The sequence below is a fragment of the Helobdella robusta genome (assembly GCF_000326865.2).
Source record: "Helobdella robusta unplaced genomic scaffold HELROscaffold_17, whole genome shotgun sequence".
In the NCBI taxonomy this organism is placed as follows: domain Eukaryota; kingdom Metazoa; phylum Annelida; class Clitellata; order Rhynchobdellida; family Glossiphoniidae; genus Helobdella; species Helobdella robusta.
In genome coordinates, this window is record NW_008703942.1 from 1,451,697 (window position 1) to 1,478,557 (window position 26,861).

At 32.6% G+C, this 26,861-nt stretch overlaps 6 protein-coding genes across 6 annotated transcripts; 2 read left to right on the forward strand and 4 right to left on the reverse strand.

Annotated features, from left to right (window-relative positions):
• Positions 1 to 494: 494 nt before the first annotated feature.
• HELRODRAFT_170141 (hypothetical protein) lies at positions 495 to 2,518 on the forward strand (the record flags this gene model as incomplete). Its single annotated transcript, XM_009015959.1, has 2 exons — positions 495 to 649; positions 2,371 to 2,518. 2 exons carry the CDS (start codon positions 495 to 497, stop codon positions 2,516 to 2,518), a joined length of 303 nt encoding a protein of 100 aa, XP_009014207.1.
• A 2,073-nt stretch (positions 2,519 to 4,591) lies between these two features.
• Positions 4,592 to 6,463, forward strand: HELRODRAFT_76209 (hypothetical protein; the record flags this gene model as incomplete). The annotated part of the gene is made up of 3 exons (XM_009015960.1): positions 4,592 to 4,751; positions 5,523 to 5,669; positions 6,279 to 6,463. Coding segments are annotated over 3 exons (492 nt in total), but the record flags the coding sequence as incomplete, so codon positions are not given.
• A 987-nt stretch (positions 6,464 to 7,450) lies between these two features.
• Positions 7,451 to 11,326, reverse strand: HELRODRAFT_170143 (hypothetical protein; the record flags this gene model as incomplete). The annotated part of the gene is made up of 10 exons (XM_009015961.1): positions 7,451 to 7,810; positions 7,915 to 8,079; positions 8,692 to 8,884; positions 8,980 to 9,065; positions 9,154 to 9,364; positions 9,705 to 9,910; positions 10,135 to 10,308; positions 10,495 to 10,640; positions 10,858 to 10,944; positions 11,293 to 11,326. The coding sequence occupies 10 exons, from the start codon at positions 11,324 to 11,326 to the stop codon at positions 7,451 to 7,453; spliced, it is 1,662 nt and encodes a 553-aa protein (XP_009014209.1).
• A 559-nt stretch (positions 11,327 to 11,885) lies between these two features.
• HELRODRAFT_170144 (hypothetical protein) lies at positions 11,886 to 15,879 on the reverse strand (the record flags this gene model as incomplete). Its single annotated transcript, XM_009015962.1, has 7 exons — positions 11,886 to 12,097; positions 12,975 to 13,132; positions 14,093 to 14,168; positions 14,562 to 14,721; positions 15,090 to 15,255; positions 15,697 to 15,775; positions 15,843 to 15,879. The coding sequence occupies 7 exons, from the start codon at positions 15,877 to 15,879 to the stop codon at positions 11,886 to 11,888; spliced, it is 888 nt and encodes a 295-aa protein (XP_009014210.1).
• A 5,174-nt stretch (positions 15,880 to 21,053) lies between these two features.
• Positions 21,054 to 23,203, reverse strand: HELRODRAFT_75716 (hypothetical protein; the record flags this gene model as incomplete). Its single annotated transcript, XM_009015963.1, has 2 exons — positions 21,054 to 21,206; positions 23,093 to 23,203. Coding segments are annotated over 2 exons (264 nt in total), but the record flags the coding sequence as incomplete, so codon positions are not given.
• HELRODRAFT_75918 (hypothetical protein) lies at positions 23,066 to 24,313 on the reverse strand (the record flags this gene model as incomplete). The annotated part of the gene is made up of 4 exons (XM_009015964.1): positions 23,066 to 23,202; positions 23,338 to 23,392; positions 23,607 to 23,686; positions 24,214 to 24,313. 4 exons carry the CDS (start codon positions 24,311 to 24,313, stop codon positions 23,066 to 23,068), a joined length of 372 nt encoding a protein of 123 aa, XP_009014212.1.
• Between the last annotated feature and the right edge of the window lie 2,548 nt (positions 24,314 to 26,861).

The window sequence follows — 26,861 nt, forward strand, 5'->3', positions numbered from 1 at the left end:
CAGTTTATAATCATTCCAACTTAGCAACATGCCAATAAGTCTTCGTTTGATGTCAATCCATGTAACTGACAAAAATGAGTGACATGTTTTTCAATCAAACAATTATTTGATAACGAGGTAAATAATTTTTTGCTGTTGCGTCCGGGGCCCGCTGATGGTTTGATCCTATCCTAGACGCGCCGGCAATGTATGTTGGATGATGTGTGGCCGTTGTGGGCCTTGCCATCCAAACATAAATGCAATTGATGAGGAAAAAATGGAAATAGAAAATATATTAAGATAATAAGATTTAATTGTCGGTTGGCGATAAATGTAATTCAATTGTAAGCGTACATCAATGCATTCATCTGATCAGTTATGAAGAACAAACATCTCGTTATCGACGACGGACTTTGATGAGCAACAAATACATACATACATACACACACATGCATGCATACATACGTGCATACATACATACATGCATACATACATACATACACGCCCTGCCCTCGATGGAATTCTTGCCAATATGTATCGAGGTTCTCGGCCCGATGGGCCCCAACACCCTTAAATTTCTTAAGGCAATATGTAAAATGATCAGCGTCAGATCAGGCGAGAGCAGGGAACTGTTTTTCGCAACTAACCACATTTCGTGCTTGTTGCAGCGGTTCTTGCGTGTCTGTGTGCTTGAAAATATCTAACTGAATGCCGACATGTGCAATTAAAGACAAATCAAAGTGTTAATCCATTTGTTACTTGATGTTTGACGGTTCAGTGTCACTCATCATGTTTTGGTTTTAACATACATACATACATACATACATAAATACATACATACATACATACAAAGATTTAAACGACAATACGAGAGTTTTTGTTCCGATCTGTGTGGAGACATTTGGCCCAGTGGATAAACAGACACAATTATTTTTTGATAACATTGCTACTAAAATAGTTGAAAAATCTGGTGATCCCAATGATAAAATTTATATAAAGCAAAATATATCGTTGTTGTTACAAAAGTTTAATTCATTTTGTATTTTAGAGGACATTGCTAAGTGCCCTTCTGTGCGAGACCCTGTACACTAATATTATCTGTTGAGCAGGGGCGAAATGATAGTTTTTATGGCTATTGTTTTTAACCAAGGGCTCGCACATACATACATACATACATACATACATACATACATACATACATACATACATACATACATACATACATACATACATACATACATGAAGTCAGTACAAGAAGTCCAGATTTCTTTTTTGATTTCCAGATCATTTCCTTTCATTGATTTCATTTTTCTGATTTCATTGTTTGATTTGATGAAATAAAATGTCAAATGTCAAAAAAATGTCAAATACATACATACATACATACATACATACATACATACATACATACATACATACATACATACATACATACATACATACATACATACATACATACATACATACATACATACATACATAAATACATACGTACTACACACACACATACATACATACGTACTACACACACACATACATACATAAACACATCTACATACATACATCTTTCCAAAGTTTCTCAACATTTTCAACTTTCATGAGCACAGAGGTAGCGTACAGTCTGTTTAGTTTTTTTTTGACTTGAGATGAAAAAGTTTTCAAATGAAGATTTTCCAAGCCTACGGATAGAGATATCTTAATAATTTTTAAGTGGATCTGCAAGTACTACTTCAAAAGTTATCTAATTATACAAAACCCGAAAAAATGAAATAGTGCAAAACAGTAAACACAGGCACGCAAAATACGTCGTAAAAAGATGATCAAAGTGCAACTGCAAATTTCAACCATCAGTTGAACGATATTTAATCTGTCTGTCTGTCTTTTTGTACGTTTGTCTGTCTGTCTGTCTATCTGTCTGTCTGTCTCTCTGTCTGTTTGTCTCTCTGTCTACTTGCTGTGATTTGTACGATTATTTTTCTGTTCCATTTAGATGATAAGCAGCCGGCATATTTTTAGAATAATTTATGTTTGGTGGACGAAAAGATGACTGCTTTGCTGTAGAAACAGGATATTTGTGGAAGTAAAGAAACGAAAATGACAAACAAATATGACGAGCAAACATGACGAAAAAACATGCGTTATGGGTGAAGGTTCAACATAACACAATAAAGAACATGGTGCACACATATAAACACAGACAAACAAATTCGTTTGCATGCACTGAAACAGAAGAATTGGTTTGATTGTTTTAATTGGGTGGATGAATGGATGTTTTTTTTCTATGCAATGCATTTGCACCCACACAACACACACACACACACACACACACACTTACACACACACCACACACACGTACATGTTGTTTATACAAATACTATTCCACCACACTAGTGCACCTAAAACATTGGCATTCATGCCGTACAAAAATGTGGAAATGTACAATCGTGTAGTACAATGCAAACATGCTGTACACTACAGTACAGCACAGTACAGACATGAGGTACAGTACAAACATGAGGTACAGCACATGAACCCGTAAGATACAGTTATGGTAATTAAAAGATGATTAATCAGTTGCATCCTTTAAAATAATACAAATATGTGATGTGAGGTTGAAAACAATCGAATGGAATGAACGTGTGGGGATGTAACAGCGCGTACTTTAGAAACACTCTACTGCACACTCCGAAACCATTATGTGTTTATAATAGATCTATATAGTTAATGGTTTTTTCTATGTGTATATTTGTGTGTGTGTGTATGTTTGTGTGTGTATGTGTGTGTGTGTGTGTGTGTGTGTGTGTGTGTGTGTGTGTGTGTGTGTGTGTGTGTGTGTGTGTGGAATAATTTGTATTACACGGATGGCAATTTGTTTTCAAGACTGCTTGCGGTTGGAATTAATTTCCATCATGTTGGATGTATCGTGTGAATCAGGTAGCACCACGTAGCTGTAGACAAAGATTTCAGGCACAAGAACGCACTGTACACAAGTGTGTACAATACAGATGATGTTTGTACATACATAGTGTAGTAACCATTTACATACACATTTTGTTTTTTATGGGTCTAAGGTGATATGAGTATTTTTCTCAAAATCATCCACGCGTCTTTTTAGTAAGTATTCATCCGTAACGTATTTCTTTCAGTCGGACGTTTAGAGCAAAAGACATTGTGCGTGTATTTTTGGTTTATAAATTTGTATCTTAATAAATATATTGCATGTACATATGTATGTATGTATGTATGTATGTATGTGTGTATGTATGTATGTATGTATGTATGTATGTGTGTGTGTGTGTGTGTATGTATGTATGTATGTATGTATGTATGTATGTATGTATGTATGTATGTATGTTAAAACCAAAACATGATGAGTGACACTGAACCGTCAAACATCAAGTATGTATTTATGTATGTATGTATGTTTGTATGTATGTATGTATGTATGTATGTATGTATGTATGTATGTATGTATGTATGTATGTATGTATGTATGTATGTAAGTATGTATGTATGTATGTATGTATGTATGTATGTATGTATGTATGTATGTATGTATGTATGTATGTATGTATGTATATATGCATGTATGTATGTATTTATGTATGTATTTATGTATTTATGCACAACTAGTTAAGGTGGTCAGCACATGCTTTCGTATATATGATCCTCCTGTTTCTTTTCGAATAAAATTCTGGAAAAAAAAAATTTATGTATGTATGTATATATGTATATGTATATATATATATATATATACATGTACGCGTGTAAGTAAAATATATATATATATATTACATATATGTATGACATTACTCAATACTGAACAATATTATTGTACAAATTGTATGGAAGTATGTAGAGCGCCGAACTGGTATACGATATACACAAGTACATACATACGTACACACACGGCATGTGTGTTTGTATCTGCACTATGTATGTATGAAAGTGGTGTTTGTATGAAATCGTATGAGCAATTTGTATGCCAACATATGCTGTACGCCAGGCTGGTTGTGTGTACATATATGAAGTGTGCGTAAGGTTTTTATCTCTTAGTTTCCTTATATAAATTTTTGTTGCGGTGTGATTTTCTTACATCTGCGTTAGAGAAAAATTATTTTAATCAGGGAATTGTCAAATATCTTGAATAGTTAACAAAAGAGCAGTTTTAATTTTAATTTTTCCTAACACTGCTTTCTGTATTTTACATTATTATGATTACGAATTACGTGATACTGGAATAAAAAATTAGTTTGAATTAATTTAATATTTTAAAAGCTGATAGTTGATAAAATAAAATTTTTTTTAATTTTAAATAAAATGTTCAAGTTTAATTCAATATTATCAAAAGTTGTTAATTTTTAAAATTTCGAGTTTGTTTAATACTTTGGTGTGATATTCATTATAAATTTTGAAAATTAAATAAAAATCTACATTCACCTTAAACTTAAAAAACTTAAAATAATGAAAAACGACATTTTTATTTAAAAAAACAAGTTGGATAAATATTCAAAATAATTAACCATTAACGAGAATGAACAAGAAAACGTTGAAACTCGTGATGCTGGTCATGGTGAAGAGCCTTTTGTTGTCCACCATCTTGTCCATCATAATGACGGTAGATGGCACTCTCCACAAGTTCCCCTGCCCTGAAAACTGCCACTGCAACAAACAAAAGTTCATGGTCGTCTGCTCCAATGAAAAATTAACAAAAATTCCCAAACTTTCGCCCCTGACAAGAATTTTAAACTTGGATATCAACAGTCTGGATAGTTTAGATTTCGAATGGGTTGCTGAGCTGAAACTTCATCAGCACGGCAGCAGCGAAAGTGACGTTGAATTAAAATTGGATATCGTTGAATTGAGCGTCCGTAGAAATAACATCAGCTCGTCCAGTTTAAGTTCAAACACGTTTTCAAAATTTTTACAGTTGAGATACCTTCATTTGGATTTCAACAAAATTGATAGATTACCAGCAGATCTATTTTTCAATAATTTGCATCTAGAACGGCTGACTCTGTCCAACAATCCAATAATCATTAGCGACGAAGCATGCATTTCGGCGTTACTTCAACCATCGTTATTCACGACTTTGAAGCTTTTGGATCTGAGCAAAACAATCTTCCATTCTAACGCCTCAACTCTACCTTCGTACATAAGCAACTTTGCAAATTTGGAAGGATTCGCGTTCAGTTCCATGTCCATCAAAAACTTCACTGAAGAGTTCCTAATGCCGCTAACTTCCTTGAAATACTTGAGGCACGTTGATGTTTCTGATTGCTCAATTTCAGATGCAGATGGCAGTGCATTTAGAGATTCCGAAAATTTAACTGATCTCGATTTTACAGGAGTCAACATTTCCTTAGCAACGTTCGAAAATATTTTGCGCGGTTTAAACAATAGTAATGTAGAAGTTTTAAATTTGGAGCGAATATTCGTGAACGACGTTTCAAGTGAACGGCTGACACACGATTCATTCCGTCATTTAAATTTTTCTCAACTTAAAACATTGAACATGGACGGGAATTTTATGGCTTTCCGAGGTCGATTGCCAGATAAAATTTTCAATTCCTTCCAGCATTTGACAAAACTGTACATCGAATATTGTGATATATCTTCATTACCACTAAATGCTTTCCAGGGTCTACACGCGTTAGAGAAGTTGTCATTAAAAAATAACATTATAAAGTGTGCTCGTGGATCTAATTGCCAGTTTTTTCATGGAGCTACTATGAAACGTTTGAAATATTTCGATTTCTCTAACAATCGTTTGTCAAACACTGAAAACTCGATTAATTTTAATGATCACACATTTCCTAATTTAGAAGTGTTAGATTTAAAATATAACCAGCTGACGAGTATCAGTACAAGCATGTTTCAATCGCTAAAAAAGCTGCACCAGTTGGATCTTTCTCATAACCCAATTGAAGAAATTGAGGCTGATTCCTTTTTGCATTTGAGCGCATTAACAACATTGTATATTGAAGAATGCAAACACCTGTTTCGCTTGAAGCAAGGAGTTTTCAATGGACTAACCTCTCTACGCATTTTGAATCTACGCGATTCAAACATCATTCACATTCATCATTCTGTTTTTAATCATCTAAACGATTTGGAAGAATTGTATTTACGCAATAACAAATTGGGTGATAGTGATGGTCAAACAGCAAAAATTTTTTTAACAAAATCATTTTTGAAAGTTTTAGATTTAGGCGAGAATAATTTAGAATATATACCAGGTGGCTTAGTTCACAAAACGTACGACCTGCACACATTTTATTTTGATGGAAATCGCCTAGACGACTGCGATGAGTTGAATAAATTGCAGTACCTCCACAATTTGGAAATGCTTGATCTTGCTAACAATCATTTTGTTGACATTAATTCTCAATGTTTTTCATCACTCAGCAGTCTGAAGTCGCTGGATGTTTCAGGTAACCCCTTCTATTGCTCATGTTCTCTCCCGGATTTTGCCTTATGGTTAATAACTTCTGGTTTTGTAGACGAAAACAAAAATTTTCACAAATGTGCGGGACCTAGTAACTACATAGGTACATCGATATTTGCATTTGATCCGTCCAGCTTAGAATGTCCTGCGTTTAGAGAAGCATTGTTGTTGGCGTGCTTATCATTATCCTTCGCCGTCGTTTTATTTCTTTCCATTGCGTTATGCTGCGTTTATCAGGGAAGAAAATCGAAACTATCTGCTGGTAGTAGTCCTCCGAAGCGCACAACAAAAAATAATACAACGTCCAGGTACAGCCCTCTTGAGGAAGATGAATCTTCCAGAAACGTTAACGCGTTTGACGAAACAACAACTGACCATCAAACTTTTTCCGATGTAGAAAATTCGTACTTCAACGATGATTGTCTTAATGAAACATCAAGTTATGTTGGCCGTGAAAATGAAAAAAGCAGAAAAATTTACAAAAATGGTGTTAGAAATATTTTCAAAAAAAGTCCAAAAACTAATCCTGCCAAAGGTTTCCCAGCCACTAAATTAGAAAAGCAAAAAAACAGAACTCCGTATGGTCTTCAGGCTTCAGAAGCAAGTCGAGCTTTGACGATTCTGCCAGAGGGATCGGAGTCCTCATCATCCCTCCCTGAATCGGAACTGGGAATTATTGACAGAAGTCGATTGTCTTTCCAAATCACACCAGTACTAAATTCATTAGAATGTGATATTCATGTCCAAGATTCAGTTTTATAATTTAAATAAATAAAAAAATTTTACTTTTTAATATGTTTATTTAAATATTATCAACAAACAAAACATGATGCTAACAAATAATTTCATTTTTTATATAAATTATTTTGACTGTCGCTTTACAAAATTGGCAAGTGTTTCGATTTTAAAATTTTGTATTTATATAGTAAACAGAGCAAAAGGTGTTTAAAAGTTTGTTGTTGTTTGTATTATAAAGAACCAAATAAACTATACAACAATAAAGAACATGATCTTCAAAATAGTTCACCACACTAGGCCCAACTTTTTGTCGTTTGCAATGCTTCCATTTTGGTATCTTTTTGTGTCATCTGTCACGTGATTTTGAAATTTGGGCAAAAAGTTGCCTTTCAAATCTGAACTTTTATAATAGTGTTTTTCGTTAATTTGGCCGATCAGACGATTATTATCATCGATAATGTTGCCTTCTTTAGCCAGCATATTCTTTAAAAGCTTCGTGCTTCTTCCTTTATTTTCGCAATCTGCTATAACCAGAGTTGCGTACTCTTGAAAGTTCTTTTCCCTTTCCACGTTCAGTTGCATATTTTTTCTCTCCTCTTCATACTCTCGATCACGTTTCAATTTTTCTAAAGCCAAGCGCTCGTTCTGAAATAAATCATTAATCCATATTTCTTCAAACAATTTAAACTGATAGCTTTAAACTTAATTTGTTTATATAATATTTCAAATGTAAAACTAAATTTATATACCACTTGGCTTTTGTGAAAGTTTTTTAATTGAATCGCTTTCTCCTGTTGCAGCTGTTTTTTTCTGGTTTCATTTCGCAGTTTAATTTCGTCGTTTTCAGCCTCCAATCTCAAAAATGCAAGTTCTTCTTCCTTTTTTCTCAAATTTTCAGCTAGCTTTACTTTTTCCTGCCGACAAATGTAATTAAATGTGGTTTCATTTTACAGTTACTGTTTATTTTACTCAAAAGAATTATTTCAAATTCAATCAACATTTATTCCTGTTTTGATGTTGTACGTTACTTATCAAAAACCATAATAAAAATACATAATAAAAAGCCTGGCGTTCTCGTCGTACAACATTTGGAAGCTTGTAAGAAAGTGGCCAAGAAAGTGGTTTGCGTTGGTATTCACTTGTACGCGTTGAACCATAGGCAGTGAAGCATACATGCTAATGAGGTTTGCTGAATGTGGCGCCTACCCATCTCACGATTGCGTAATTAACATGCGAGTATGTATACGAATATGTGCCTCTTAGTATTTGTTTGTGGGTGCTCGCGTATAGATGAACATGCGTGTGTACTTGTATGTGTATACCTAACATAATCATGCAGAATGCCTAAACAAAACGTAAGTGCACGTTTGAATGCTCGTAAGCATCTACATTCGTTCAACGTGGGAGCGTACATACTAACCAACCAAACAAACGAACGAACTAACCAATAAACCAATCAAACAAATAACAAACAAACCAACCAAAAAACAACAAACCGACCAAACAAACGAGCAAACTGAGTGAACCTGTTCTACTCGGTGCTTTTCAATGGATTCCTTAATTTGCAATTGTTTTTCTTTCACTTCACTTTCCCTCAATTGAACTTTGCGTTCTTCCTCTTGAAGGACCCTCTTTATATGCTCCTCGTCATCTTCCGCCTTCATTTTTTGATGCTCAGTCATGTGCTCTATTATCTTCTCCAGATTTTCTTGTTTTTCTCTTTAATAACGTAATGAAAATACTCTGAAATAATCGGCACCACGCTGACTAAATTATTATGCACTGTAAGGTAGGTAGGTATTGGCAAAACAAACCTGCGTAGCTGTATTTCTTTTTCAGCTCTTGTTCTCATTATTTTTTGCTTTGTAATAGCAAAATTTCTTAAATTTTCATTTTCTTTCTGTATCAGATAAGAAAAGAATTTCCCAATTTTAGATAAATCTCATAAAAGTTATTTTTATTATTGAAACAATTATACAGTTACGCACCTCGTCCCGTTCCAACTCTTTCAAAAGTTTTTCTTTATTTAATTCCATTTGTTTCAAATTATCACGTTTTTGTTGTTCAGATGTTAATCTCTTCATTTCCTTAATTTTTTTAATTTGCTTGTTGAATGTTTCTGTTACTTGCTGCAGTTCATTCGCTTCCTTTTCCAACTCCTTCTTCTCCTCTTCAATTTTCTTCAATTTTTCTCCCATCCTTCATACAACATGGCGTAAAAAATAATTTAATATATTCACACATTTTTACTTTTTTAATTTTTATTATTAAAAAATTTCTGTTAAAGTATTTTGAATGGGTCCAAAATACAAAACTAATCTGCGCTTGCTGATCGTAAATGATGAAATTTCAAACATTAAAATTCTTAACAGAACATATGAATTCTTTGGAAGGCGTCAACGAAGTTACATTTAGTAGTGAACTTTGTAATCACTAATGAATGTAATTGCTCAGCAAATGTTTCTCATTACGAAACTTCGGAATGTTGTTCGGAATAATGTGCAACTTGGTTACATAAAATAAAATGAATTTTTCTTACTGTAACTTTTGTATTTCAAAGGTTTCTTTATTTATTTGACGCTGTAGCGTGAACTTGCTTTTTTCATTCTCCATAAATTCTTCGTATTCCTTACGCATCTGTTCGGCGCTAACCTGTTCGTGATGTTTCACATAGCAATCGAGGTTTCGTTTTATTTCTATCTGATTCTCCCTTTCTTTCAAAACTTCAGTTAGTAGTAAAGCACTCTGAAAAATTTTCGATGACATCTTTAAGTTTAATTTATAAAGAAAAATGTGAAAAATGCACAAAAAATAATAAAAATGACACAACCTTGATAGGGGGTTCTCTTCCCACAACACACGCATACACACACATACACATACACACACATACACACACACACACATACACACATACATACATACACACACACACACACAAACTCATATACACAAGAAACGCAACCTACATGTAACTTTTTGACTTTATCCGTATGGAAGAATTGTTCTTTCTTCGCTTTTTCAATAGTAATTTTTCTTTGCTGGGCTTGATACTTGGCCTCCTCTGCATCCACCTGTCTTCTTTCCCTTTCCTCATCTTCTTCTCTTTGTTTGCGAGCTTCCAATTTCTTCTGTCGCAGGCCCTAAAGTTGTTTTTTTATTTCATTTATTAAACTATCTCTCATTCAACTAAATTTTCACAAACATTTTTTGTCATTAAATTGAAACAAATTTTAAAAAACGTTTATCGAATAAAAAAACTATCAAAAGATAGAAAATTAAAAAATTTTCAGAGCTGTTACCAGGACTGTGTCTGTCCATTTGCTGACTTGTTGCAGTGATAGCTCATGTAATCTTTGCCTCTCTTCCAACTGCTTTCTTGTTTTTTCTAGCGCAACATTTTTCATGTTAAGCTGCTTCTCTAAGCGTCCTAAATCATTTTTCGTCAGCACTAGCGATCTCTCTTTCAATTGATCTTGCAGATAAACATGATGATAACTTTTATTTTATTTATCCACAAAACATCAACAACTAAAGATTATAATTTAAAAAAGATTCCATCAATGTAGCAATGTGTAAATTTGGCTAATAAAGATAAACTGAAACTCAACAATTAACATTAGACTCACTTTTGTTGTTCATAATGGCAATTTCTTCATAATGTTTCTCTCTTTGATGATATTGCCACTAACGTCGTTTGGCATTTGTTGCTAAGCAACAACTCAGGTGTAAAACCAGGTGCCAGCTGTCAAGTTTAATTATACTTTTGTTAAATTTTCCTAAACAGTTAAAAAATTAATGAAAAACAGTGATGGTTGTATCATCAAGCAATTTATGACATGAAAAAACAAATACGTTTTTGTTTGTGACACAATGAATGACAAAAACACGTAAACATCTTTAAAAACACTAATCAACAGATTTAACATTGTCACACTCCATTGCAGCATAAAGTCACTACAAAACCGCAACATAACATTTAAAACTAGGCCTGCCAACGACTCGTTGCAGAGCCGTTGACCAGCGTAGCCAAACCAGACAGCTGCCTAGGGTCTTTGGACTTTAAAGAAAGTAGAAAAAAATTGGCAACTTGGATCCACAAGTAGTAAAAAGGTGAATTAACTAACCATTAACCTTAACCATCCTAACCATTCTTTCCATCTTCTAACGAGTGGTCAAAGCAGATGGCCTCAGAAGATGCCTAATTTTCTGGAAGGTTACATGAACACGAAAAAAGTAGTTTCAAGAGATGCAGACGAAAGTAACAATTACGACTTCAATTGGAAAGATTAAGATCATCTTTAATAATCATTAAGGAGCGTGTTTACTTTACCGTAATTGAAATAATTCAATTATTGAAATTTTTCAAAAAAAAACACGCTGAAACAACAATGGTTAGATTTTATATTATTCAGTTAAAAACAAAACACGGAAACGATAAGTTAAACACGACAATGTTACAAACTGTAAATCTAACACAGTCGAAAAATTTTGAGTCAAATCAAGTTCAATTTTGCTCTAACAATTTGCTTTAAGTTAGGAGTTTTCTGTTGAATAATTATTCTCTCTATGTTGACACGTGAACTGCATTACATGCTTAATTTTATTGAAACGAAATTTAACAAATAGTCCAATTCGCTGACATGTAATTAATTTAATAATTTAACTGATTGGATTTAACGTTCTGCAATAATACTAACAATTCATGTACTGCGAATATTTACAAAAATTCATCAAAATTTTGTTCCAACTTTAAGCATAAACTAAAATTTAATGTAAACACAAATGTACAATTGAACCAGACGCACAATGAAAACGAATTAGAATGACAGAGTTGCGACGATGAAATAAGTGTTGTTGGCGATGAGACGAGCACGAGGGTACAGCACGGAACAGCAATACCTGAGTTGAGATTTATGAGATTGTCAATGCCTGTGCACAAACACATCATTCATTATATATATATATATATATATATATATATATATATATATATATGTTGGTAATAGACCATAATTTTTACAATATTCTATAAATTCTAATCGTAATATATATATATATATATATATATATATATATATATATATGATTCATATTAACTCTAAAATTACTTATTTAAAACATGCACAGAATAGAATCAATCAAATTAGCCTATATTGAAATAACACAAAAAAATAAAAGTTACCAACGCAATAAATTTGACATCCGTCCAAAAAGCGTTCATGCATTAAATAGTGAGAACATCAAAACACATAAAAATGATGAAACTCGTCAAAACATATTAAAATTTAAGTAGCGTGAACTTCTTACATTCCCGAACAAATAACGTAATGACATTTTTATATTTTCGGATCTTGAAAATTTTAAATAAAAATCTTCTGTTCTGGAAAATAACGCAGAATACGTTCAATAGGTGCAAATGTTTCAATTTGGAAGGATGAAGTGGGTTGGCTGTTAATTGAGCCACGTTCAAAAGCCCACAAACGCTTTCAAATCAATACTTACTTATCAACGAGCGCATGGATGCAATGTATTGAGGAAAATGTAATAACATTTAACCAAAAAGCAAAACAATAATTATATACATACATACATACATATATATACTATATAGATAAATATATAAATGCTAGTCCATTCATATATATATATATATATAAATACATATATATAAATATATATTATATACATATATATATATATAGTGTTTGTGTGCGTGTGGAGACGTATGTGTAAGAGAGGCGGGAGAAAACGCAACAAAAGGAAAATGAATGGATAGATACAATTCAAAACATTTTTATGAACGTACATACGACGTGCCCTCGACTAGCAGATAGCAAACCATGTAATTCACCAGCACCAACACATGCAACGACTTCCGCTAATGAAGACACGACCAAGCAGCCCATAACAACTGCAGCACCAGTGCCGCGAGAATCAACCAGTCGACCCGTAAATACAAATACACTCAACAATAGATTCGAGGGTAATTTTCAGATAAATGAAAAAACAGCGAATAATTAAATTCAGAAAATAAAATACAAACAAGTACAAGAGACGCAGAATTGGAGAGAGAAGAATGAACGTGAATTTTGACAGATCTCTAGATTGGTGGGTTATGATGTTGTGTTATATTTCCAGATTTAAATCACCACAAACTTTACAACTTACAAAGAAGTTAATCAAATCAGCATACACACTAGTACATAAAAAATTAAAACATTATTCTTATGATCCTATTCGCTGCAAGTAGAAAATTTACGAACTTTAATTTCTTTGACCTCATATATTGCAGTTTGGTGCCAAGAAATGATGAACCGCGTCTGTTACATAGCATAAAAACAAACATTGACAAACTAAAATACAATATTGAAGACATTAAAAAAAAATTAAAGACGAGAAAAATATATAAAAAATATTGACCAATCAGCAAGCACACAGCGTGGGTAAACGAACAACATTCTAAAAATACATCCGTCCGTGTGTGAGCGCGCTATCAGTGCTTGCAGAAAAGGTTGAGTGAAATACAAATGTAACGAAGTATATTAATTTAGTTATTATTTTAAAAATAAATTATAAAATTATTATCTTTCGGTTTGAAAAATAAAGTTTCGATTAAAAAACAAATTGTAAATAACTTTACGCGTACACGCACGCACACACAGACCACACACACACACACACCTCACCACACACATGCACAACACACACACACACAGACACAAATATATGTGCATAATACACGTCCAAGTACATATGCACACGTACAGTATATATTCATATGTACAAATTCATATTATACTTACATATCCATATGTATCATACACGTGTGTTCGTTTGCTTTTGTATGAATATTCATTCATACGTATATATCCACATTTCCACATGCATTCATTTCATACTCATATTCGTGTTCGCGTTCATTACTTGTCCTTCAATGACTTGGATGAATGTTGTTGCTGCTGTTGCTTCTTTGACGGAGATGTCGAAGGAATGGTGTAGCCTGCAGGAATGAAAAAAAAATATTTAAACCAACGGCAACATAACAAAACGACTGCATAACGTAAACGACATTTCCACAAAGCTGAAACAACATGATTGCAGATTTTAAAGAGAGAGAGAAAAAGAGAGAGAGAGAGAGAAAAAAACATATAGTAGACACGAGAGTGGCAAACCAGCAACAAGACACAAAGTCGATATACAACAGCAAAATCAACACAACAACACAACTATTATTATTAAAGGGCGCTATATGATTCTCTAATAATGGTAATAATAATAAAAATAATAATAATAATAAATAATAATAATAATAACTGGACAATAGTGATAAAACACGAAGACAGAAATAAAACAATGAGACAGAGAGCAGAAGCGAGGAGTGAAGACTACTGACCTGACGACGAGTGCTCAGTTAGGTGGATTGGTTGGCCAAATAGTTGGGGTGGTAGTGTGGGGAGGATGAATGGAAGGGGCACCGGAGGGACATCCCTGCCTCTTGATAACGATTGTTGTTTTTGTTGTTGTAAAACGAGTTGTTGCTGTTGTTGCTGTATCTGCAACAAGTAAGTTTGTTGCTCCTGAATTGAGTTCATATTTATCAGCTCAACAGATTCCCACGTAAGAACTTAGTTTAAATAATTACATCTCATCAAAGACATTTTATAAATGCAAAAAGGTTTGGTAAATAGAGATTAATTAATTTATGAAACTATGAACATTTTAATACAAATTTGCAGTATAAAACAACGCCATAACATACTGTAAACTCCTGAAGTTTAACAACAACAACAACACCAACATCAATACTTATGATGACATTACTATAAATCACAACAACAACAGCAACATCATCGGTACTAGCAACACATCAACAACAACAAAAACAACAGCAACAACAACAACCACAACAACAATAACTAACGACGGTGAAGTGTCTCGGGATAGGAAAGAGTGGATGCCTGGTCATGAGCATGGATTTATCCAGCATGGCCGCCATGGGAATTGGAGATGGCGTCGACTGGTGACTTGCAACTGGAGAAGGAGACCCATGATCAATTGCTGAGTTGCTGCCGTTGATGTTAATATTGCTGTTGTTGTTGTTGTTGACGATAACGTTGTTGTTGTTGTTGTGAGTTGTTACATTAAGTTTTGACGATGGATAAAGTTGTTGGCTCGACTGCAACTGTTTGACTGCAGAAAGGGATGACTTTTTGTTCTGCTGCTTTTGTTGTTGGGATTGTGGTTGGTTTTGTAGCAGTTGTGGTTGGTTTTGTTGCAGTGGTTGTTGCGGGAAGAGAGGCAAGCCTAGAGGCATAGGCGCTGATAATGTTGCAAAAACAAATAGGTAAGATTATATTAAACAGTATTTTTTAGAAACAACTAAACACAATAATAAAAATTTTAAATTTAATTTTAATACTTTAAATCTCTACTTTGAATATTTACAGAAGAGCTTAAAATAATTTTAAAAAGTAGACAGAAAAAAATAAATTATTTAAAGTGACTAATTGGAATGAAGAAGCACTGACGAGATGCCACGTTGACCAATCCATTGGAGATGAACGAGTAGGTTGGTTGCAGAGGTTTCGAAGACGGGCTGGAATGATGCTGAGTGGATGAGTGAGAAAGAGTTGTTGACGATGATGACGATGGAAACATTAATGATGACGATGACGTTGATGAATGTAGTGCTTTAGAATCCATGAGACCATGTTGGTGGTGTTGGTCCAAGGTTGGAGATGAAGAACAGGGTGCTACTTCCTGGGCCTGCTGAAGTTTTGCAATGATGAAAAGTTCAATATACTTATATTTATATATATAATATACTTCAATATATTATAATATATAATATAATATAACAATATACTTCAGTATATATATAATATATATATATATATAATACATATAATATATATATAATACATATAATAACTGCAATATATATATATATTCAATATATAAGCCCAATATATCCACGTTAACTAAAACCATCCAATCACATTCCAACATTTATCCCACACTAATTTTTCATAGAGACTCACTGATCAATCACATTTCAGCATTCAACCCACATTAATTATTTGTAAGATCATCCAATCACATTTAAGTATTCATCCACATTATATAATCATAGAAACTGACACAATCAAATGTTTTTCTCTTCTTGCCAGCAGAAACATTCTTTGTGGCATTCCTAGCAACTGATTTGTCAGCATTTGGTGTCAAGATGGTTGGAGACATGTGATTGGTAGTTGGCTGAGTGTTGATCGACTCATGTTTCATATGATTGGCCAGTGATGGATTTATTCGAGAGTTGATTCGTAGCAAATAGTTCCTTCTCGTTGTCAGCTCGTCGATCTTGGCTTCCATCTGCTGATTCTCCACGCGTAGTTTGTACAGATGGGACAGGAAAGAGGAAACTTTGGTGCACATTCAAATTAATTTATGTCCTTTCATTAATAAACTAATTATTTTTTTACATAATAATTACTGACATTGAAAGTTGTGTCCAAAATGTGGTCGTCATGTGAATTTGAACTATGAGCTTTACATTAAAAAGCAAATTTGGCATTGAATTTATAAGATTTATTTGATTTATAATATTTATTTATTCTATTTTGATAAATAAAAAACATTTGATAAGAAAACTGGTGACCAGTGGATTATATCCAACTTCAACTACATTCAACAATACAACTGTGCAATTTTGTGCATCAATTCAATTGACTTCTAATGACATCATTTGCATTAAGGTGTGCACCTTGATTTTATTTACCCTCATCTTATTGAAGCATTTACTAACCTTCATCTTGAATGCACAGAAGGCAGACATAATTTACATGAATTATAGACTTATGAGTTGTTTGCAAGTGCGTAAGAAGTGTGCGTGCGTGCGTGTGTGTGTGTGTATGTGTGTGTGTCTAAAAAAGAGGTGTGCACAAATAGCAGAAGAACGTGCAAAGAATGAACTGACTGTCCATATTTTGAGCTTGTTGCATGAGGAACTGAGATCCAAGGTGCCACTGGGACTCCAGCAACTGCTCCATCGTTGTTGCCGATGAATTCCTGATTTTAATTAATGCAACAGTTTGGAAAAAATAAAATAACTCAACTATGAATGCAAATGAATGAAATTCATTTGTTTGAGCAGTGCAAAATTTTGCAATAAAGTTGAGCATACAATTACGATAAGAAAAATCAAAATAATTATCACAATAGCGGTGAAGATGTCAAATGAACAAACACAAGAAAAAAGTTTGAAGTCAAAATTTTTGATAAAAAAGAATATAAAAATCAAAAGCTTACAAAAGCTAGACAAAAGCTTACAGTGAAAGAGAATCCAAGTTATCCAATGAGAATGTGGGTATGTAACTGGATGATGAGGTTGATGAAGTCGCTGATGGGAAAGGTATGAAAGGCAGTTGTTGCTGCTGATGTGGAGACCTAACGCTGTTGTGAAGATTAGATGAATGTTGATGTTGTTGTTGGAAGTAGGTGGATGCCTGGTGTTGAGGCTTCGGTTGTTGCTTGCGTTGTTTGTTAGCAGATTTGTTGTTGTTGTTGGTGGTGGTGGTGGTGATGCAAGTCTCTTCACTTTCAACTTCATTGAGAAAAATTTATTTAATAATTAACAGAGAATAATTTCAAAATCAATCCCACACTCACTAACCACTAAAATCACCGATGTTAGAGACAGTTTCCTTCGAAAGATCCTGGACCTCTTTGGCTTTGCGCCCTCTGCCCGCTGCTTTCTTCTCAGCTGGCTGTTTTCGCTTGCCTGCTTTCTGTTGCTTGCTTGTGAACGTTGGAGCTGCTTCTATTGCTGACGGTAGCTCTGTCGAACTGTTTAGAGATTTATAAAAAAAGTATTTGTTGATTTGATCTCATTGACACACTTGAACACCTAAAATAAAATTTGATCAAACATCACCTTGTTAAATATACGCCACAAGAACTAAAAAATGGTTGTATACGATGAAATTATTACAGTAACCATAACTAGGTGCGCCCAGATGTCACATTTTAAAGTTACAAAAGTGGCACACAACACTGTCAAACGTTTAGAGATACTAGTAACAATTTGTGAAAGTGAGAACATAAAATAAAATGTCACATCAATGAAAGAACAATATGATCCAACTTTTTGCAGCCATCATTCAGATTATTAAAGCTGTTGATAATGATGTTGTTTTTGTTGTTGTTGTTTTTGTTGTATCTAGGATCCCATACATCAGTAAGGATTTGCGGAAATGCCATCTGGCCAAATGATGGATGAGACAATAAGGAGGATGATGACGACGAGAAATCGGAGACTGGTTGGTTGACGAGAGATTTGTAGCAGTGGTTGTCAGTCGACATCATCGATGATGAAGAAGACGGTGACATGCCCAATGGCTTGTTGCATTGTTTAATTTTAAAAATTGAACTCTTATCGTCGACATCATGTTGAGTTTCATCGTCTTCCTCATTATCAACATCCATGTTCATAGAAGATTTAGTCGACTTGTTGGGGAATGAATCTTCGTAGTTGTGTCTACTCAAATTATTCCATGACACCGTATGTGACTTTCTGCTTGAAATATTGCACTTTTTTTCCTTAGCACAGGCCACCTCATCGTTACAGTTACCAGAAATGCTGCTGCTGCAGCTGTCGACAGCAGAGTAACTGGGACGTTGAAATTCACTTTTTACGTCGATGTCGTTGAGGAGAACACAAGAGGCGGGAATCTCAACAAAACTTGCAGGACTCTCCTCAATCGTTGTCTCAATGAAATTTGCCGTTGTGAATTTCCCCAACGACTTTGGCGGGTCAACATTTGGGCGGAGATGGTCATGTGACTTTTCTTTGTTGTTGTTTTCTATGTTGTTGTTATTGTTGTCAGCTGCATTTATAATTGGCTTGATGGCGGGTAATGTTTCAGAATCAATGTTTTCAGAGTTCCCATTTGTAACATGCGTTGGCTCCTGTGATGTCTGCAATTATGCAGTCATACAAATTTTGATTATTTGATTCATCAGTCAAGTTGTTAATTGCAAGTAATGTAACAAGATATAAATATGTATCAATGACAATTGAGTAGCAGCAGTTCAAACCTCAGATTTAATTGAGTGGTGGCCATCATCAGATGCCTGGTCAGATAACTGTGGATACCAAATTAACACATGTCATTCCAATCATATCATCATCATCATCCTAATCATCATTCTACACCATTACACTAATGACATTCTGCTTATCGTTTCATCTATTCTTCTCAATATCGAACTCACATGCTTATCAATATTGAATAAGAAGTGGCTACTTGATATTAATGTTATGCATCATTCTGCAGAAATACAATGCTAAACGTTCACAAACGCACAAACGTGATAGATTGGCACACATCACACACCACACACACACACACACACACACACACACACACACACACACACACACACACACACACAGAGAGAGAATAGATCTGGTGAAAATTCTTTTTTGTCAATTTATTATTCTTCAACCAGAACATAAAATATTTTGTATCGGTTTTTGCCATGATTCCGGCAACAACAACTTTCAAACTTTTGAATGACTAACAGTCAGTTAGTTATCAACTACTAATAAAATCACAAACCAGCCATCAATCCACAAACCATCAAACCAATTTCAACTATAAACTGTCCGACTTACCATCTATGTAGCCTGCTAAATGTGTATGTGTAGAGGCTAACTATAAAGCATAATGTAGAAATTAGAAATGTGCACATAGAATCATTTGGGTGTAAAATAAAATCTTGGTTTTTCATTAGCGTTAATTAAGTTTTGGCACTGGTGATCATATTCCACAGCTCTCATTTAAGCCTCTAACTCACTTGTAAGATCTAAAACGGAGAAACAGAGCAGATTGAATTTCATCATAACTGACTTACAACTGACTAACCAATCAGCTAACTAAGCTACAACTATTCTGTTAGTTTCTACAGAATAGGACAAGCAGTTTAAAGAGCCACCAGTCAATTTTAATCATGGATACCTTAGATTTTTCTAATTTTTTCTCCATTGTCAGTTCATGTTCAACATTTCTGTTCTGCTTTAGGAGGGTTTGTTCCTTCTTTTGCTGCATGCTCACCTGGAATCGAGAATGGGTTTTAATTTGAAGAGATCCTCATCGTTAATTTATATGGCAAACAGCATATACACATGAACATATTTACATATAATAAATGATAGTGCAACATTATTAAATTATTGAATGGCGCTATTAAATTCTGGCTCAAAACGAATATTGTAATAAAAATTTAATGAAATCAGCAGTGAACATTAAAAAATGAGCTAACAATTTTTTTGAAGTGGTATGCACAGTATCCACAGTAGGATACCTTCTTCTTTGTTCCTGACTCTTCTCTCAGCTGTCCAACTGACTGAGCACTGAACAATTAGATAACAATAACATCTAAATAATGTCATTGACAACATTAAAAGTATGTCACTCAGACACAAAATCCAGCCACTAATACATATAATCAACAACAAATAACAACGCATCAAACAAGAAAGTAACACACAACTCAATGATCATAACAGAACCCAGCATTATCAAATAGTGTAGAAAGATGAAGTGTTCATGTGCATCTGGACATGTCATGTTTTTTGTATTGGAGCTATTTCATAAATTTTTTTTAATAAACCATATGAACATTTCACCACATTCATCATCACTAAACATTCATTCCTCTCTCAGTCATTATTACCGAACATCAGGAAGAAAAAAAACATAGAAGTATAGAAGAAAAGAAAAACAGAGACACACATATTGGACAAAATAATTAGGCAAACTTAATGAACACAATGATTAGACCAACATGATGATCACAATCATATGAAGTTATTAAATATTAAACTTCAGTTTAGTTTATAATGATTGGATGAACACGCAAAACAGACAGACCAGGTGACATGGAAGTGTTGCTTGCATCCAGATTTGTAGTTGCACTGCATGCAGGCACCTGATGTTGCTTTGTTGGCTCTTCCTTGCTCCTCGCATATGTAACACAACTGAGCGGAGTACCACCATACATATTATTATCATTATTCAAACGGTTATCAATGAATTAGTTATAGTTATAAATAATAACACTGACATACATAATTTTTCTTTCCCATAAAACATTAAATATTTCTATATAATTTTTTCACACTGATTTCAAGTCTAAAAACCTTTTTGCTCTATTACATTGCATTCCAAAGAAAAACGTTCATAACCGTTTTTGAAAAATACGCAGTAGCAGAGTCTTAGGTCACAAATAAAACAATGAAATTTATTAACTCCTGGTGCAAAAATATGAAACTTTCGGTACAGATACTGTAAACTTATGCAATACTTTACATCAGATGATAAATAATATGTGTTACTAAAATGATATCAACAATATCATGGCCCATCTCAGTCCTTAGCATGAAGTCAAGAACTGGTGCCTCTTCCTCAATGCGTAAAAAACGAGTTTAGGATATAAAAATTTATTGCCATCCAGTTGGCTATTACACACAGTTGAAATAAACTTATGACAAAATCAGTAATGTTTTACTAAAAATTAGATATAATGATTAAAATAAGAAAATTTTTGTAGACGTAAAAGTCGCTGCAACCCTCCAGGGTCTACAAGTCGGTAGCACAAAGTTCCGCATATTTTGCATGAGTCACTGGTTTTCACGAAGACATCATATACTAGTAAGAATTTGTTACAAATCAAGTTGAGTCTAATAAAAAATTTTCTAAAACGTTGAATGAGATGAATGTTCTGTACCTTGTTCCTGCAAACCAGTGATGCTAAAGTAAAAGAAGATATGTTGGTAGGCCCTCTCATCCAAAAACTAATAAGTGATAAAAGTTGTCAAGACCTACTAAAATGAAAAAGATTTTAAATCATTGGTAGTGTTCAAGTCTTTTGTTGCCAATTTCTCGTGAAATAATAAGTATAGTAACTACAAAAGTTGTTGAACTTGCCTTCCTATACATTTCAGAATACGGATGTAACATTTTTCTTTAAATTCATCCTCTTGATTCACTTTTTGACTTTTCCTTGAAAGTCTTGTCAAGTTCAGTGATGAATATGAAAAACATTTAAACAGGAAATTGCTATAATGGAATCACGCCAAGAGGAACAAGGGAGTAGGGATATGCTTGCAGATTACTGCTGATTGCTGAAGCATGACTGATGTCACAAAAGTTAAACTGTCGAAAGTCTGTTTGCAAAACACTTGAGCCTCTTCCATCAGCTTTATGTGCAATTTCAATTAACATGTTTTCTTCAATGAGCAATAACAACTTTTTTAAATATAACTTGCTATTCATTTTCAATGAAATGACATTTCTTGAATAACAAAAATCTTGATAGAATTTTTTTCAAAGTTTAATGACCAGATAATGAAATAACTGTAATGATAATTGATGAAAACTTCAATAGAAGTTTTCTCAAAAATTTAATGTGATACAAAAAATACCTTACAGATTTGAAATCAGTGTGCTAAAATCAACCAGAAATACATCAACTTACTAGAGAAATTAAAAAAAATTTTTTCTGTAATGCCAGTGTAATTGGTAATGCAATTAATGAAAGCTAAATTCATTTTATTAGCTATTTGAATATATTTCAACATGCCAAAATTTTGTCTGAAGTGCATGTTAACTTACACCATATAAATGAATAAATAAAAAGAAATAAATGAATGGACATCATCAGCATTTACACTAATTTGAAAAACCGAAATGTTAAATCTCATTCCTAGGTAACCCAATTTAGGCCTGCCTTTTGACATAAAATGTACATATCAATCAATAAGTTTATATATTTACTAGTTGACATTGTTTATTTTACACTTTGTCAAACTAACATAAATGTGAAATGAATAAAATGTTAATTTGAAATGATGAATACGAAAACCTTGTTGTATCTGTCTTGGGGGACTTTTTTCAAGATGATTGGTTCCATAGAGTTAATGGAGCCAAATGAAACCTCGGGAATGTACAAAGCACATACAACATGACACCAGCCTTAAGGCAATTTAGAATTGTAGTAACATTAATAAACGTGTCCTATAAATAAAATCAAACCCAAACTGATGTAAAAAAAAAGAAAAATCAAATTAGAATTAGAAACCATAAATAATTTCTGTTTATGGAAATAACCTCCAGCATCAGTTCTTTTCAATGCTCCTTCCTTGTGTGGGCACAACTCACATCTCTGAAAATCATCATGTATTTCAATGAATAAATAAAGCAAACATAATGTAGTTTTTCAAGCCATTTAAAAATCAAATCATTTGAAAATTAAAACATTTAAAAATTTCAGATCAGCATTTATAATGTGTGTATATATATATATATATATATATATATATATATATATATATATATATATATATATATATATAACCAGTGTTGTAAATCTAACTAACCACTCTTGCAGCTCTTTCCTGAGATTCACATTTCCTGCAGAACCATGGTCCGCTGGGCACTGTGATGATTCCATAACAAGCTTCAACAAAAATAAGTTGTAATTGCTTACAACATTCAAAAATAGGTAATAAAATAAAGCACTTTTTAATCAATGAACTGGCAAATGAACCACAAATCTCAGTACACAACACAATATAAAACATGACTATTGACAAATCTTATGATGAAAATTATAAAAACAAAATAAGAATACAATACAATAATACATGAAACTTTTATATTAATTTTAATTCAATTCATTCAATAACAATTATTATTATATATATATAATAAAACATAATAATAATATACATTTTAAGTGATTTTTAAAATTTTTGTTATAGGGAGTGAACTGTTGTTGTGCAGTACGTTGTAGTACACTAGTACACATTACAATACAAACACATACAAAATAAATACATAGATTGACAACAACGCAAACCAAGAAAACTTCATTGACAAATGTAGTGTGGAAATATTGAATTTCAAAGTTTGGTTCATTACACATACATCATACACATTACAATACAAACACAACCCAACAGCAAACAAATCCAAATTTGGAACCTTGGTGAACTGCAACATTGCATCCATGTCCATCACAGTAAACGATGGGATTCTCATCGTAACCTCGATCGTCGGAGCACACGCAGCAGCCTCCGATCATTTCCTTCATTTTCATCAAATGTCAGTTCGAATCATGCAAAACATCGTTCATTAATCGCCTGCAATTCAAATTTTTTAAACGATAAATGGAACATTTATAATTTTTTAGTTAAAAACAGTCCAAAGACATCAAAGTAGAAAATGCTTAAGCGCAAATTTTTGTATAGATTTGGTATACACTGTATATAGAATAAGTTATATTCTATATGTATGGGTATACACACATAACTAGAATATAGGGTATACACATATATATATATATTTTTTTATTATTATTCTTTAAAAATCAGGAACCATGGAATTATATAACTGGAAGCGCCCTACCAGCGTTTTAACATTGAAAATTTTTTTCAACGGGCAAGTTACCTCTGGAAGCAAGTTCCTAAAAATTAATTATTCATGAGCATTTTGATTTATTTTTAGAAAAATCTGAGATATAATTAGAAAAAATCTTGGCCTTCCCGAAGTTATGTTAATGATTCTTTGCCGATCTACATTCAGCTCGTTTGTTAAAATTTATTTCGTTTTCAACATTCCGTGAAGTTTTAGGTTTTATAATGTGCCGTATTTAATCGTTAAATTAAATAGATATTGCCATTTTATTGATGCATCGGAAAAATCGAAGATTTGTAATAAGTTCGTTAGCGATCCTCATTTTTCTGAAATAAAGATTTAATCAACTAATAATTTTTAAATTAAGGTGTAATTCCTGTGCATATGTCCTAAACTAGAATCTTTCAACACCCCAAAGCTTACAATACAAAGGAATATTTGCTTTCAACATAACATACCCAAACCAAATTTAATCACAGAAGAGGTTTTTAAAATTTCTTTTGGTAGTAAAAGCAAACAATCTTTTTTTTCTGTTTTAACTTTAAATGCTATGATTTATATATAATTTATTAATATATTAAATTAATTATATAATAATTTGTTAAAATCAAATTCTTTAACTTAACTATTTCAACTGTAATTGACATTAATATATTAAAAAAATAATAGTTTAATTAATATTAAGCTAACATGAAACTCATTATGCTATTGATTTAATTAAATTTTATAAAACTGTTGATTTTTAATAGAATAGGTATGGAATGTTTAATAATTTTTAGTTTAACATTACTATTTATAAAATAACCCTGAAGGTGCTAGGTCATGAACATGTATACTTTTATATTTATGTGTAAATTGTTATATTTCTTGCTTGTTGATTATAAAACATCTATCTTGCTATAATTAGTAATTAACTTAACTCGTAGTTAGATCAGTCTTACTTTTTTTATTTCTGGATTTCGGTTTTGTTTATTTGTTGTATAACTGCAAAATGTTTGATTTACATAATTATAAATTTATCTTTCAACTATCTTGAAAAGTGAAATATATATATTGAATTGAATTTTATTTGGCAAATATATATATATATATATATATATATATATAAAGATAAAACTAAGGTTGTAGAATTTGCTTCTGATGTAATCTATTAGAAGCACTGTACAAATTCAATAAAACAATTGATTTAATAAATTTAAATAGTATAATTTTCGTTGCATTTTTTTATTTAATTTACTTTTATTAAAACTGCATGTTGATAGAAAACCCTTTAGTTAAGTTAAAACGTCTTAATGTTGTATATGATGATTTTTTTTATTTATTCATAATAGTGGTTTGCATTCTGTACATCATTGAAATGATTTTCCATGTTAAATAAATCTTCGTTGACACATTGTGGGAGTATGTTGCTTTCAATTACAAGTTTTTTCTTAAAACAATAATTATTTATTTTTAATAATCTTTCTGATTCTTGGCAGATCTGAAAATCATTAATATTTATTGTTTTTCCAGAAAATAAATAAATGTATCATTTTACTTTTAATACTCCTTTTGAGGGATATGTCAATTGTCCAAGCCATTTTTCTGAAATTATTTGTAATTAAGTTTTAGTTTAGATATTGAGATATATAAAAAAAAAACCTTGAGTTTTGTAAATGTAACACCATCTAAATTTTTCAAACTTAGTAAGTAGGCTTTCATTTCATAAAGCTTATCTATAGTGGCTGTCAGGTTGCTCTTTGTAATGTATTGCTTCCATTCTCTATCCAGTATCAGTTTGCTGTTCAATATATGGAAAAGATCATTGATGTTTTTCACAAAAGCTATTGTTTCAGAAACGTCAGAAAAAAACATAAAATCCGTTTAAGAGTTCCAATGATTTAGCCGCAGAGCAACTAAAGACTCAAGATGCATATTTAACTTTCATCTTATGCTTTTCAAATTTACACGATTTTTGGTTAATTTATTTTTTAGTTTCATTTTGATTTTTTGCTGATAATTAACTAAGTTTACGATATGATTCCATTTGATTGGATTATTATTATAAAATATCATATAAGAATGAAACATATTCCTCATTAATTTCAGCATGTGGCATGCATCAAATATGATATATATTTTCTGGCCGGTTGTTGGGGACAAGAAACTTGTTTGCATGTTTGGAAATGTGAAAGAGCATCCAAGCAATCCACATGCCGAAACATTAGTGGCCAACC